The 15,277-nt window shown below is 46.3% G+C and overlaps 1 protein-coding gene across 6 annotated transcripts in view; it reads right to left on the bottom strand.

The window, feature by feature from the left end:
• Window positions 1–15,277, bottom strand: part of Nrap (nebulin related anchoring protein) — a 74,106-nt gene that overhangs the window by 37,863 nt on the left and 20,966 nt on the right. For all 6 annotated transcript variants that reach the window (XM_048424359.3, XM_085694126.2, XM_085694129.2 and 3 more), the window contains 8 exons: window positions 15,109–15,216; window positions 14,068–14,172; window positions 8,423–8,521; window positions 7,262–7,366; window positions 6,134–6,241; window positions 5,791–5,892; window positions 3,024–3,221; window positions 1,817–1,921 (listed from right to left, as the gene is read on the bottom strand). In XM_048424359.3, coding sequence (XP_048280316.3) covers window positions 1,817–1,921; window positions 3,024–3,221; window positions 5,791–5,892; window positions 6,134–6,241; window positions 7,262–7,366; window positions 8,423–8,521; window positions 14,068–14,172; window positions 15,109–15,216 — 930 coding nt within the window. The remainder of the gene's footprint in view (window positions 1–1,816; window positions 1,922–3,023; window positions 3,222–5,790; window positions 5,893–6,133; window positions 6,242–7,261; window positions 7,367–8,422; window positions 8,522–14,067; window positions 14,173–15,108; window positions 15,217–15,277) is intronic.

Here is a 15,277-nt window from a genome sequence, read left to right as displayed (position 1 = left end):
GAGTACACGTCTACCCACATCTCAGAAAGGACAACTTTCTTCCTGTCCCACCTAGATCTAATAGGTCTCAAAGGAGGGAGGTATGAGAGCCTCGGGGTGATGTTCTTTTCCTACTGTCCTCCTTACTTACATATTTTAAGAACAAATATCTCTTTGAGAGTAAAGAAAAAAGAAAAATGAGAGTAAACAATAAAGAATGGTTTGGGGATAAGATTTTACCAAGAAGTCACTGAGCCCCACGCCAAGTACTGAAGACCGAGGACTAAGCTCTGTTCATGGGTGGAAAGGTGACTTACGTCTACTTCCCCTGCATAGATGGGAAGATGGGAAGGACAACAGGGTAACCACGGCAACTGTGCATCTAGGACAGTAGTGACCAATACACTCACCAGGAACCAACATACTCAATGTGACCCATCAACTACACCAATGGCTAAATTATTATGTCTATAGATGGTGAGTACGTCATCTCTTTAACATGCACCAACTCAGCCCTCCTGGCTCAGAAACAAGAATCCCTTGAAGATCTCAACCTAAGTCCCTGACATGGTCACACTTCCACATGACATGTCCTTGCAAAGTCCCCCTCTGCTTGCTGCCACAGCAGCTTCCCAAGACATAAACAGACGCGCAGGTTTGGATCGTGGGCCTGGCAGTGTCTATGCAGCCGTCTCAACCGTCTCACTTTCCATGAAAAGAGGGTCCACAAGGCATGGTGATTCCACCCAAGTCTCCAGAGAGTGTGGCAAACACTCACTACAAATGCCAGGCTCTGGATCCCATGGTATTGTGTCAGAAAGACACCTCAGGCTCATTTCTTGGGATGAGAAGCCTTTCAGATATCAGGGAACTTTTCTCTGTGCTTATTTGTGTGTGTGTGTGTGTGTGTGTGTGTGTGTGTGTGTGTGCGCTGGGGGAGGAGCGTGTATTTGTACATATTGAGATATTTTGGGGATGAGACTCCAATTTAGATTCACTTATGTTTCATATATAACTTATGAGAGCTATAACCTCAGGACAATTTATGTAATATTTTCAGTAATTTAATATGTGATACCAAATATCATGATGTGCTGTGTGATGTTCTGTTCAGAATCTTGGGAGCTTGGAGCGTTTTGAGTTTTTCAGGTTTTCGATTGCTGCATCTATATACTGCACTAAATTGTTCTCTGGATAGGGTGACTTCTTGTAGAGCAGTGGTGGCTCATGCCTTTAGCCCAGCACTCGAAAAGCGGAGGCAGGTGGAGCTCGGAGTTTGAGGCCAGCCTGGTTTGCAGAGCCAGTTCCAGGACAGCCAGGGTTATACAAAGAAACCCTATCTCTAAAAACCATTTTTTAAAAGACTACTTCTCAGAATAAATTGATAACCTTTTTTAAAATACCTCCTTAGAGGTATTTTAAATTCTGTGATCCAATTGATTACAATTCTGTAAATCAATTCTGTGATCCCAGCACCCAAAGCTGGGTATGGGGCACAATTCTATAATCCCAGCATCCAGAGATGGGCATGGGGCACAATTTTGTGATCCCAGCACCCAGGAAGCAGAAACAGGAGGATTTGTAGTTCAGGGCTTGCTTTGACTCTACAGGGAGATCTTGTGTCAAGAAAACAAAAATAAAAATCAAAACAAAACAGTTTCCTACAGGAAGTTTAAGGGAGTGGGGAGTTGGCTCAGGAGACATTTCGGGGAGACATGAAGATGGGTCTTCCCTTTGACTCATTCAGTTTAAAGCCCTGGAGGTGGAAGAGGGTGCCAGAGGGAACCAGCACTCTGTGACTCAGAGGCTGGAGCCCAGGGACAGACACTCAGGTTACCTCGCTGACGAGCTGTCCAGCCTTCTTGGCCTGTTCTAGGTTGAGACTGCCCTCGGTCAGCCATCCGACCCCTTTCATCCATGCCAGGTCAGCTTTGTACTGCAGCTGCAAGAGAAATGCCACCAAGCTCTCATCTGACACACATCCAAGTTGATGGAAGAAAACCGCTCCCCATAGATCCTCAGCAGGTCTTCCTTTAGGAGGAAAAGCTGCTGGATGGCCCTTGTGATTAAGTTAAGCACATTCTACCTCAGTGTTGAAACACCAGACTGACCAAAAGTGGTGTCTCATATTGTTTGACCAGTGTTTCCACTGCTCCTCCTTGGCTCATGTCACTTCAATACATCTCAACTTTCACACTGGCTCTGAGCCCCGCCCCATCCTGAGTCTCTACTATCTTACCCACCCCTGCTCTGGCTCTGAGCCCTGACCCATCCTGAGTCTCTACTATCTCACCCACCCCTGCTCTGGCTCTGAGCCCTGACCCATCCTGAGTCTCTACTATCTCACCCTCTCCTTCTCTGGCTCTGAGCCCTGACCCATCCTGAGTCTCTACTATCTTACCCACCCCTGCTCTGGCTCTGAGCCCTGGCCCATCCTGAGTCTCTACTATCTTACCCACCCCTGCTCAGGCTCTGAGCCCCGCCCCATCCTGAGTCTCTACTATCTCACCCTCTCCTTCTCTGGCTCTGAGCCCTGACCCATCCTGAGTCTCTACTATCTTACCCACCCCTGCTCTGGCTCTGAGCCCTGACCCATCCTGAGTCTCTACTATCTCACCCACCCCTGCTCTGGCTCTGAGCCCCACCCCATCCTGAGTCTCTACTATCTCACCCTCTCCTTCTCTGGCTCTGAGCCCCACCTCATCCTGAGTCTCTACTATCTTACCCACCCCTGCTCTGGCTCTGAGCCCCACCCCATCCTGAGTCTCTACTATCTCACCCTCTCCTTCTCTGGCTCTGAGCCCCACCCCATCCTGAGTCTCTACTATCTTACCCACCCCTGCTCTGGCTCTGAGCCCTGACCCATCCTGAGTCTCTACTATCTCACCCACCCCCTCTCTCATCCGCCTTCCCTGGACCTGGAGTAGCACTAGCTCTTACTAGTTCTCTGTGTCATACAATGGACTCATGAACAGGTTCCAATCACTCTGAGATTGCATGTAAGGGCAAGGTGCATGGGTGGAGCCCGCAGCTGGTTCACTCACCTCGCTCTGGAGCCCATAGGCTTTCCTGGCCCACTGAGTCTTCATATCCTCAGGGAGCACTGTATATTCATGCAGTTTCTTTCTGTAGTCGAGGTCGCTGGCGAGAGCTTGGGCCTTTTTTGCATGCCTGAGGTTCACCATGTCCATGGGCAGGTGGAAGTGGGTTTTACTCTCTTCAAACCCTTTCTTATATTCAACCTTGAATGCAACAAAACAAGACTCACTGATTAAAGGCTGTTCTTTCGGGAGTTCTGTGAAAGTGTGGGAGAGACTCTTGGGCTCTCAGAAATTTGGCATTCTGGGTGAGACCACCTGTTTGTTAGAAAGGTGGCCCCAAGTCAATGTTACCAAGGTCAGACTGGCACTAGTCCCTACTCCCTTGTCTCTGTGACTGTCTTTTACCAAACCTCACCCTGTGCATGGCTGTTGCCGGAGAAGGCATCATTGATGTTTTCTGCAGAGACAAAATAACAAAACATGGGCCGCAGAGCCAAACAACCCCAACTCAAGCCTGGCCCTGGCCTGGGCAACCTCTGGAAAGGCAAATTGCCTCCCTTAGGGTCCACTTTGCTTCAGGAAACTACTGTAATGAATACTAATATAGAGGCAGAAATGTGCTTAGACTAGGGACCATCACATGCAAACAGCACACACTGATGACAAGAATGCAATAGTGATGGCCAGAATGACGGATGGCCACAGCGGTATCCATGGTAACAATGATGATGACTGATGGCGGAGAGGATGGTGCCACTTACAGTCGTGGTGACGGTGGTGGTGGTGGTGGTGGTGATGACAGGGTCATGATGTTAGCGACAATTGTGGTGACAGTGGTGATGACAGGGTCATGATGTTAGCGACAGTTGTGGTGACGGTGGTGGTGGTGGTGATGACAGTGGTCATGGTGTTAGTGACAGTCATGGTGACGGTGGTGGTGGTGGTGATGACAGGGTCATGATGTTAGCGACAATTGTGGTGACGGTGGTGATGACAGGGTCATGATGTTAGCGACAGTCGTGGTGACGGTGGTGGTGGTGGTGATGACAGTGGTCATGGTGTTAGTGACAGTCATGGTGACGGTGGTGGTGGTGGTGATGACAGGGTCATGATGTTAGCGACAGTCGTGGTGACGGTGGTGGTGGTGGTGATGACAGGGTCATGATATTAGTGACAGTCATGGTGACGGTGGTGGTGGTGATGATGACAGCAGTGCTGCTGATGGCTGTGGTGGTGATGGTGGGAGTGGTGGTGATGTTGCTGGCAGCAGAGATGATGATGGTGACACCAACTATGTGGTGAGGGAAAACAGTGTCCAGCAGTAGGAGAAATGGGGTGCAGGGTAGTAAGAGCTCTGGGGTCTAACTCTCTACTCTTCCACCACTATCATTGGCTACCACGTGGCTTTGGATTGCAGCTACTCAGATAGAACAATTTGCTATTCGTTGACATCGAAGTTCAATTCTAATTCTCACTGACCCTTTATGCTTTGTGACTGTGCGCTCCTATGACAGGTCTAAATGGGTGACTTGGATGCCAGCTCCCTTTCTTCACTCCATCCATGCCCTGTCAGGTAACTATGTTTAGCTGTTCAGCTGAGTAGCATGGCTTCATCGCAAAGCTAGGGAAGGATAAAGCAGGAACTTAGGACTCATGTGCCCATTGCGCATGCTCTGCACTGGGTAAGAGACATGACCAAAAACTACAGGTGTCTCTTCTAGTAGCGTACTCTACCTTCCCCGAGGCTCTGCGACCAACCTACCATGGTCATTCACACGGACACTTGTCAATCTCCAGTTATTTACAGGCAACAACATTCCAGTTGGTTGGTGCCTGGGATGCCCCTCTGCCTGGCAAAGATTTTGAACACTCTATTCTTGTGGACCACAGGATCCACCCAGAACATCATCACCATCAACTAAACACTCACTGTCTAACCCCTCTATGGTTAGATATGATTCGCCCCCACTGAAAGCTATATTGAGGTTTAACTGCTCAACAGGAGGTGGCGGTAGTTATGGTGGTGGTGATGGAGGTGGTGATGGTGATGGTGGTGATGGTGGTGGTGGTGGTGGTGATGGTGATGGTGGTGATGGTGGTGGTGGTGGTGGTGATGGTGGTGGTGGTGGTGGTGTAGTAATGGTGGTGGTAGTGGTGATGGTGGCAGAGCCAAGTAGAAGAGTTTGTGTTTTGGGACACATGAACACATTATTGTTGCCTCTTGTTGGGCTGGATTCATTACCATAAGAACAGCTGTTCCTGATAGAAAGCAAGGCCATCATGTGCTCTCTCTTGTACACACATCGGTTCCCCTTCACATTTTTTCATCCTCTGCAACATGAGGCCCTTACTAAATGCAGCTGCACATCCTTGGACTTTCCAGCCTCCAGAATTACGTGGCCAAGCAAAGCTCTTGCTCCACAAAGAGCCATCACTGGCATTCTGTTATAACAGCAGAAGGATGGTCTAAGACACGCTCCCCTCTGAACTGAGTCCTGTGATGGGGGGACTTGTGAGAAGTTCATTCTCACAGCTCCAGAGTCCCAGCAGACATCTGTGGCATGAACAGATGTGTTCAAGACCTATGAGCCTTGATCAGTTGATGCTGTCATCCTCGGGGCCATACACCTCACATACTTTTAAAGAACACCATGCTTTGGGCTCATAGGAGCCCAGGAAGAAAAGCATCGCAGGCGCAGGGGACACAAAGAAGCTTTGCCCAGGAGCGCACCTGTCATTTGGAGTCAGGGCCGGGGTAGGGGAAGTTTACCTCACTGTTTATCTTGGCCACCTGCAGAGAGTGCAGAAGTTTAGAGTCGGTGGTTCCCAGGGCTCTGCCTTTCGCTTTTTCATATTCTTCTTTGTATTTAATCTTGAGAGGAAGCAGAAAGTCTCGTGTGAACAAGAGAGTAACTGCCGTAGACGGGACTCTGACTGTAATAAGTTGGAAGAGAACAATTCTGGGGGGGAAAGCCCCTCATCTTTCTCAAACCCAGAGGAAGATTAAAGTACTGTGGTGTTTACAGTGCTATCAGCCATTCTTTTTCCAGCAGGCGGCTGGCTTGAGCTGGAACCGTTCCTCATACATCTCTGAGTTAACGAGAAGAACCTACATTGCTAGCAAGCTCCCCCGAGGCTTTGGCAGCCAACAGAGACATGGAGTCCAGCTTCATTTCAAATCCTCTCCCCTTTGTCTTCTGCCAGCCTTCTTTGTACTTCACCTGACAAATAAAAACACAGGTGAGTGGGATTCACTGCCCCTCCCTCTCGTCTGCCAGAGGTTGGGAGGTTTTCTTCTTTAAAGCAAACTTGGTTTCCTCCATTGTTGGCAGGCAGGGGAGTCTTGGCTGGTATTGTCAAGACTGTCACAGTAATGGCTAACACAGCTTACTGGTCCTCAGTGCCACTCCCAAGGGACAGGACAAAGAAAAGCCCCCATTGCCTGGTCCTGTAACTTTGGGCAATTACATCCCTGAGCTGGGGCAAACCAATTTCAAAATGCATATAACGTTTTCGGGGCTGCTGGGTGTGGAGCATGAAGACAAATTCTAAACCGGTGAATGTTGCCAAGATGCAAGGAACGGGTGCTGCCTGGTAGCAGCTTGTGTGGTCCCGTCCTGCACGCTTGGTAGAGGCTAACTACAAATCCTCACACAGGCTGAGGGGAAGGAAGCTGAAGATATTTGCTGGGATCACACAAATAATAAGAGACCAAGGTGACTCCCGAATCCATCCGTCTCGTATGGAAACCCGTGCCACCAAACAGCAGGAGCTATGCTAATGCCACGCTGTAGTGGGTCACTCATTACATTTTTGCTGCCATAGCCTCTGCCTCAACATAGGAAAAATCTTGCAGAAAGCCCTGTCTTTAATTCTTCTGCCCCGTAAATTCCATCTAGACCAGTGACTTAGGTACAGCCACCCCGGAAACTTCCTGTGTCTTTGTTGATCAGATAAAGAATGTTCTTGACACTTAAAATTCCCCCACACAAAGTCGGCACCAGGACGGTGACAGTGGCGATACTGAGGGTGTGTGTTCACACGCCACACATGTGTCCACACAAGAACTGCATTGCTATGAACAGTTCATCCCCAGGGACTGACAACATTCTAAATTATGCTCTAAGGAACACCCTAGAAAAGCTCCTTCTTTGGGAGGAGAGCCCCTTCATTTGGGATTGTTTGTTTGTTTGTTTGTTTTGCTTTTTCACATTCACGAGCCCTTCCCACCTTGCTCTCACCTCACTGAAGAGTTTGGCGTTGCTCTTGGCCTTCAACAGCTGAGGAACATCTTGGGGCAAAGTGTAGTTTAGCTTGTTTCTCTCGTAGTCAGCCCGGTAATTAGCCTGTTGGATTTATAATACATCTGCAAGGTTTGTCCACAGCGGGAGGAAAGCCACCTCCTTCTGATTCCCATCCCTGGGAGAAGCACCTGAGAAGGGCCCTTTACAAGAAAACCTATAATTTGGGGGAATGGTTTATTTAACAGATTGAAGATGTCAAATAAAAAATGAAACAACTCCCAGGCACATCCGAGTTTGTGAGTTTGCGAGGCATTTTTAGTGGGCTGCTGTGCAGGTGTGCTGCACACAGGCTAGCCACGCACCAGATGTCAAAACACTGCATTGTCGGTAGTAATAACTGATAATGTGTGGTTATCAAATGCACATTTCAAAAAAGTACATTTTAAATCACATGTGCACAAAATAGGCAAACAAACAGGTGAATTGTTTCTTCTTCTTCTTTTTTTTTTTTGCTTTTTGTCTTTTGTATTTTCAAGACTGGGTTTCTCCATATAGCCCTAGCTCTGTAGACCAGGCTGACCTCGAACACACAGAGATCTGCCTGCCTCCTCCTCCTGAACGGAGCGCTGGGATTAAGTGCGCACCGCCCCTGCCCAGCAGACTGGTAATTTCTGCCGGAAGACTTCAATGCCAGCTGTGAGGAGCGTTGCTCAAAAATTAACCCTGGACCTGGGACACTGGTGACAGTTGGAATTATTATTAGGTGGGTTTTTTTTGTTTTCTATATTAAAATTGCAAAACCATTTTTCATTCTTTTTATGTTTTAGACATTCATACGAAAATATCTAGAGATGAAACTAGCAAGTATCTTGGATTTTCTTCAGAATACTGGAGGTGGGGAAGTGGGAGGCACACAGACAAAGCAGGATATGGGGTGAGTTGAGAGGTAGTTACTGAAGCTGGTACCTGGGACTTCAATATACTCTTCTTTAGCATATACTGACCTTCCCTATAACGAGGTGTTTGAAAGGAGGAGCATCTTTTCATGGCTGTTATTAGCTATCCCAGCATTAATAAACGTAAAATCCTTGAGGATAGCTATTCAGAAGCTTCACAGCCATTGCAAAAGTCCCAGCTGAGCGGGAATGTGTTACTTACGTGACTCAGTTGCTGGGCGTTGATTTTGGCTTGGACAATCTGAGGTGTGTCTGTCACTGAGCTGTACTTCAGTTTATCAATGCTCTGCCTGTAGTTGACCTAGGCAAAATCAGGCACAGGGAATGTCACTTGCTGTTGTCTTTATGACATGCCTGGCTCCCTTCCCCAGCCGTGTAGTGATTCTCATGGAATTAGAGACAGAATGAAGACTGTTAACTGTGTACCCGTGGGTGTGCCAAGCCAACAGATGGGAGCGGGGCAGGGAAACAGCTGGGAGAGGAGCAGAGATAAGCTAACTCAGCAGCGAACACAGGAAATGCGCATCTTTACCTTATCCACCAGACAAGCAATGCCCTTCTATACGCACCCACAGAGAGAGAAGCAGAGTTACTGGCAACAGTAAGTGTTGGCAAGGACAGGGTAGCTATGGGGACTTATAGTGCAGTTACGACTGTGGTAACAACACTTGGAATCCTGAACAGCATTTGAGAACAAACCAATATCTCGGTCCCAATAACTCCATCCCTAGGTTCGCTGCCAGTGAAAACAGACACAGGGTCACTTTATAAAACAGCCAAGGGGCTAGAGATGGTTAAGGGCATGCACAGGTCTTTCAGAGAACCAGGGTTTGATTCCCAGCACCCACATCAAGAGTCTCATAAACAGCAGTAACTAGGTGTCTATATACACTCAATAGAATTTTTCCATATGTATAATACTTCATAAAAGAGATGTGATTTTTAAAAAAAAAATGGGCCTGTGGTGGTGGCACATGTCTTTAATCCCAGCACTCGGGAAGCAGAGGCAGGCAGATCTTTGTAGTTCAAGGTCAGTCTGGTCTACAGAGTGAGTTCCAGGACAGTCGGGGCTACACAGAAAAACCCTGTCTGAGACAGAAAAACCCAGGGCCTTGTGCCCATTGGGTGAGCTCTTTCCCACTGAGTGACCTCAGCCCTATGTGTGTGTTGAGTGAGATGTGAAGCATCATCTGGGACCCTTGAAGAGGTGGTCCTGATGAGACCAGAGAGATGGCACCTGAGCGTGTGTACCAGCTGCTGCTCGGCCTGACTTCCACCTTTCCACAGTCCCCAAAGAAACCACCCATATTTCAGTGTCTTCTTGGAAGAGAGGGCATTGGGGTCCCCTGCAAAGCTTCTTGTATTAGCTACCAGCTTTCCTACTTCTAGACAACTGGGGCTACTAGATTTCATTTTTGAAAATGCAAATTACTTTTCCAAGAGTAAAGTGTTATCAGTCCTTGGTACGCAAGAACGCATGCACCAACCAGTTCATTTTCCTCTAAATACACATGATCGTGACCCAGAAGGAAAGGGATCATGGAAAAGAAGTCAAGGCCTAGGTTTGTAGCCTGAAGGTAGAGAATATTGAGAAAGACTGAGCTGAGGTGAACAAGAGCCTCAAAACCTACTTAGAGCAGCAAGAGGTGAACTCAAAAGAAATGAGGCGGTGGCTGGCCACCGACTGTCACAATTTCATTCACCTGAAATCCAAGGAAAAGTTTAAGAAGTAAACTCATCCCTAATCTCCCTTCCCACATGCCTGGCTTCATCCACTTCCTCATTTATTCTTGCTTTCAACAGACATGGCGTCTGTGCAGAGTAAGAACAGTTAGACACCGCCCTGCCCACACAGGTTTCCTGAGAAGCCTCCCGTGCTGATGGAGTCCCGCCAATATCTAAGCCGAGCTGTGACTCAAAGTGGCAACTCCCTGCTGATGCCTCCCTGTGCCCTGGGTGCCTAAGTCTGGCAAGCCCACCCAGGACCTCAGAGTGGGCCAGGGCAGTCGCACTACCCGCTGCCCCCTCTGCTTGGGTCTCCTCACATGGCCTCGGGGACCAGCATGGGGCGCACAGTGACCCTATTTTCCAGTTGTCACCAAGAAGCAATAAGTCCACTTTCTTGTGTAAACAAACTACTGCAGTATTCCGAGCCAATGGACTCAGTCATTCAACTTAGATGCCCAACAATGTATACATGTTTTAAAGCACATATACAGAAAATGTATACACATGTCATTGACAACTTTAAAAATAAAAATAAAGTCCTGGCTTAAGCAAATATTAACGGGGTTGCTTCTTGAATAATTTCCCAGTCTTTATAAAATTCCACAGCATTTTGTCACTTCCAAAGACAGCGCTCCAAATTTCTAAATTTGGTTTCCAATATTTCTTTTTACAAGGTGTTTGATTGATCATTTTTGTTACCTGATCATTTTATACTTGTGTACAATGTGTTCCAGTCACCCTCTTTCCCACAGCCCCCATTCTCACCAACCCCTCCTCCCCATCCTCACCAGTCCCTTTCCCAAATTCATGCTTTGGGGTTTTATTTTGTGGCTCGTTTAGTTTAACCACGGTCATCTGGAACCACCAGGCTAGAAGCATCAGTTGGCTCCTGGTGTGGTCTCCAGTGGGTGCACAATTGAAGGTACTGACCCCTGTCGTCTCCCTGAGTCTATTCATAGCAAATAGTTCAACAGAATAGACAGGCTACTCCTTAACTCGTCTTACTCCATGCCTGCCTTTTGCTAGATCTATTCTTGTACAGCCTTCTGATTGGATGGGAAAGAATCCATGCCTGGTTGTGTAAGCAGAGCTCAAAGACTCATGTGATGCCTTGAGATCATAGGCCCCGGGTGGGGACTGAATACAGTAGTTACTAAGCTGAAATAATACCAAGCTGATTCCTAAGTATATATGCTTCTGGCCGTAGACGATACTATTCTCGGCCTCGATCAGAGAAGCATCTCTTTCCAGTAAAGGGCAGCAAATGCAGAATCTTGGGGATGCAGAAGACGCTGAGAATGAGTGATGGATGCATGTGCAGCCATAAACAAGACACTCATACCATCTCCTCCCAGGGCACACTGCAGAAAAGAGAGCTGAAGGAACGTAAATGCCAGAAGACAGAGAAAAAGGGCTGTGTTGTCTTCTGGGAAAGACACACCCATCGCAATCCCAGTCTCCCAGCACATCCCACTCCAGGTCTGCTGTGATGCTGACAGCTGGCAAGTTAAGTTCATAGTTTTATTAAAAAACAAAAAACAAAAAACAATGTCATGCATGAAGTAACCGTGGGTGTGCTGGCTTCCAACCTGTGTATTCCAAGTCGTCCCTTCCTGACGTCATCCTTGTCTCTGACAATACCAATTAGTGATGGGCAACACAGGGTTCTCCCATGCAGCTCTCACGGTTCCAAGGGCTCCACACACCATCCTGCAATAATCCCGACCTTCCAAGGTGGTAACGGAAGTGATTGCTCAGCTAGTAAAGGGTAAAAGCTATGATTGGCATTCCAGACCAGCTGACAAATTAGTCCTCAGTCCGGGCCCTTGGGTCTTTGCTCTGTAAGCTCTGGGAGGCTCGGGACGACTACAGATGGATCGGGGTTCCCCAGTGAGAACCCTTGTATATTTAGACCAGGAAATGTGTTCCATGTGCAAACAAAGGACAGACAAATCTGTCTCTACAGCAGCACACATGGGCACTGCAGAGCTTCCAGCACAGAGCCGACTGCTCTGTTGGGTCTGGAGACCATCATTTTTGTGCTTCTCATTAATAATTCAAGGAGAAGAAACTTTGTGCATCCAGAGTATATAGAAAAAACTAGGGAATATAAAGTCATTTCAATGTCAAGTTCTAATGTGATTTCAGTGCTACGACTTCCTCATTCAGAGGGGAAAATTATCAGCTCATAATGGAGTCTTATTAGGATTCAGAACTATGCACGATAAAGCTCCACAAAAACTGTATTTTTAAAATAGCACATTCCTTCCTGATAATTCTGCACTAAATATGCCACTGAACACAATTACTTTCCTCTGCAGGACATAATTAACAGCCTCCATGATTAATCACAGCTTCCCAGTTTCATTAATGTTTGGCCACTGCTTCAATCTACCTTCTGAAAGGCTCCATGCTAAGCATCGAGTCCCATTTTAATTCTATTAGTGTTTATAAAAATCCATCTGAAGGCGTGCCCTATAATTAAGGACCCACACTATATTTAATTTCATGGCTATTTTACCACCTTTAAGGCTACCAGATGGCAAGACCACAAATTCTCTTAAAAAGGGGGGGGCTTCCCAAACTTCCTGAATGTTAATAATATACACTCGAAATAATTTGCTCAAACATATACCAGAGCCAAGAGAGTAAGAGGAAGGAGGTTAAGATACATCTGTATGTCAGCCACGACTCGGGCCCAGCTGATTGCGGTGACATGAGACATGGCAGCCCTTTTTATGCCATGTTTTGATTTACTCCACATAGGCACAAGCAAGCAATGACCCTGGGCACGGCATTGTGTGTTACCAGCTTCGATGCTATCTCTAAACCCCGTCTCCACTGCAGTCTAGTTTTCTGAGCTACCCACATTTCAGGCGTGTAATTTGATGGCGAGTCCTACAGTCGCAACTGTAGTAGTGGATAATGTCACAGCGGAAATACAGAACTGTAGTAGAAATCCATGCCTTTGTCTATGCTATTTATTAGGCGTGATCTCGAAAACTTGATTGCAAGCATACACCCTCATCGCTTTACTTTTAATTGCTAAGGAGCCTAAAGAGTATTTGAAATCAAAAGTAAGATGTTTCAGTTTCGTTGGGATATAACAAGGCAACCTAACCAAACTTCCTGGGAAAAAGAGGCACATAGTGTTGGTCCCTTATTTCCTTCTGGTTCTCATCCCCTGCTGCATTCGCCTTTGCGAAGCTCATTTAGTAAGCTGTCATTTACCAGCTCTTATCTCCTGATGGTCCAGACAGTGTTTCGGATCTAGCTGACTCAATCCCCTCACATCTTACCCTCAGCAAAAGAGGGAGACGCAAGGGGCTATCTACCAGTGGGAAAAGGCCAGCCAGTTCCTGGAGCTGGGCTGAGCCCACAGGGACAGAAGGAAGGCACCCTGGGCACTCAGAAAATGCTCACAGAATTACTTATGAGACTGTGAATTGAAGATCACCTTTGCTGGCAAACTTTTAGGTCAACTCATTTTTAAGAGAGCAAATTACTCTATCTTTTTCTTTATACTTTTTTTTCTATATTTTTCTAAAATTTCAATACTAAACATAACAAAATTATTGTGATAGCAAAATAATAATTTTAATTAATAGCATTATTTTGTTTGGGATGCCAAACTATAAGTAGGCTCACTACTGTACTAAAAGATCTATCTACCATCCATCCACCCATCCACCCATCCACCCACCCACCCACCCATCCTCCTCTGTCTGCTGCTAGTACGCCCCTGAGGAAAGGTAGAGCCAGCACCACCACTCACCCTGAACTTACATCTACTTAATCTTCAGCACACTATGTTCTAATTTTTAAAGGTCATCATTGCTATGGAATAATTATTATGTGTTCAGCAGATGTAGCTCTTCAGATTCTACAAGGATAAATTGAACTTTAGGAGACTTTTAAGACAAGAGCAGACTCATTTGTATTTTACACAGAAAGCGAGTTTTTAGTTATGCATGCATGGACTTCCCAGAGGAGGGGCAGGCCCCTTTCCTAGTCTCTCCAAACCTCCTATAGATTGGTGGGGTTTTTTCCCTTCCTATCTTGCTGCCCATGCCTTGCTCCACAGCGAGTCATAGAATAAAAGAGTAATGGAGGACTCACTTCCTTCAGGGGAACCAGTTTCATGGTTGTTTGGTAGGATGGCGTGAGAGTGACTGGGTAGTTATAATCCACGATGTCATGTTTATAGTCAGCCTTGTAGGCAACCTGAAACCCAAAGAGAAGAGAGATCAGCTTCCACTTTCCCCTGACCTTTTCTGAATATCATAAATATTTCTCTAAATAATTGGGAACAAAATTAATTCACTTTCATCACCTCGGAAGAAAACTGCATTATGTTCACACGTTTGCCTTTGACTAATTGAAATCATTCTTAAGTAATCAAAGATTAGTCAGCTTCCACGTGTAGTGCATTTATTTAAATCTGTCTTTGTAATGACGAGACCCCTCATTTTTGTTTAAAATGAGCACGTGCACACAGGTCTACAATGAAAGTGCTTCTTGATAAACTAAGAAAATGAATGAAAAGTTTAAAATTTCAGAATATTTCAGTTATATTATAACAGTCAACATTGGCACACTGAGGCAGAAGAAACCCAATGTTTAGATGGTTTGAACGTGAAATCAGTCTTCTCCGCGTACTTCCTTCCGCCAAGGTTTAGAATCCGGTGTTTGCACTCTGGGAACTAGGCCGAGAAAGCTGAGGGGAGAGCAGGAGCTGCCATGCTATCCCCTAGGGTTTGGTTATCCCCATCACTCTAACTATTGTCTTCAGTGACTGAAAAACCAAAGTTACCAGCTAACTAAGCAAAACTCAGAGTCAAAGCTTTGAGATCCCACAATGTTTCAAGGAGGAATCACACTCGTTCATTTTACAGCGTCCTTCAGAAGCTGGGCGTTTTGTTACCCTGGATCAATTATGAATCCTTCAAGCCCAGCAACACTAGCTCATGCTTAGCTGAGCTCCGAGAGCTTTAAGAGATTTTTATACATTTTTTTTTACTGTATTGGTTAACATTTAAAGGTCTGTGCGGGTCTTTTTCACAAGCCACAACCTACAAATGTTTAAAGGGGAGGTTAAAAAATAATAATTGGCGAAATTCTTCCCACCAGCTGATTCCCATCACCCTAAGCACAACTCACATTGCTGGCCAGGTTGCCAACTCTGAGAGCGTGAAGCATACGTCTGTCCATACCGACTCCTTCATAGTGGCCTCTCAGGTGCGTCTGGTAGTTCTCCTTATATTTATTCTACACAAAAATATTAAACTTTTGATGAAAATTTCCCAACTAGATGAAGGTAAACTATTTA

The sequence above is a fragment of the Myodes glareolus genome, chromosome 7, assembly GCF_982192425.1.
Source record: "Myodes glareolus chromosome 7, mMyoGla1.1, whole genome shotgun sequence".
In the NCBI taxonomy this organism is placed as follows: Eukaryota; Metazoa; Chordata; class Mammalia; order Rodentia; family Cricetidae; genus Myodes; species Myodes glareolus.
This window is presented reverse-complemented; position numbering and strand designations above follow the sequence as displayed.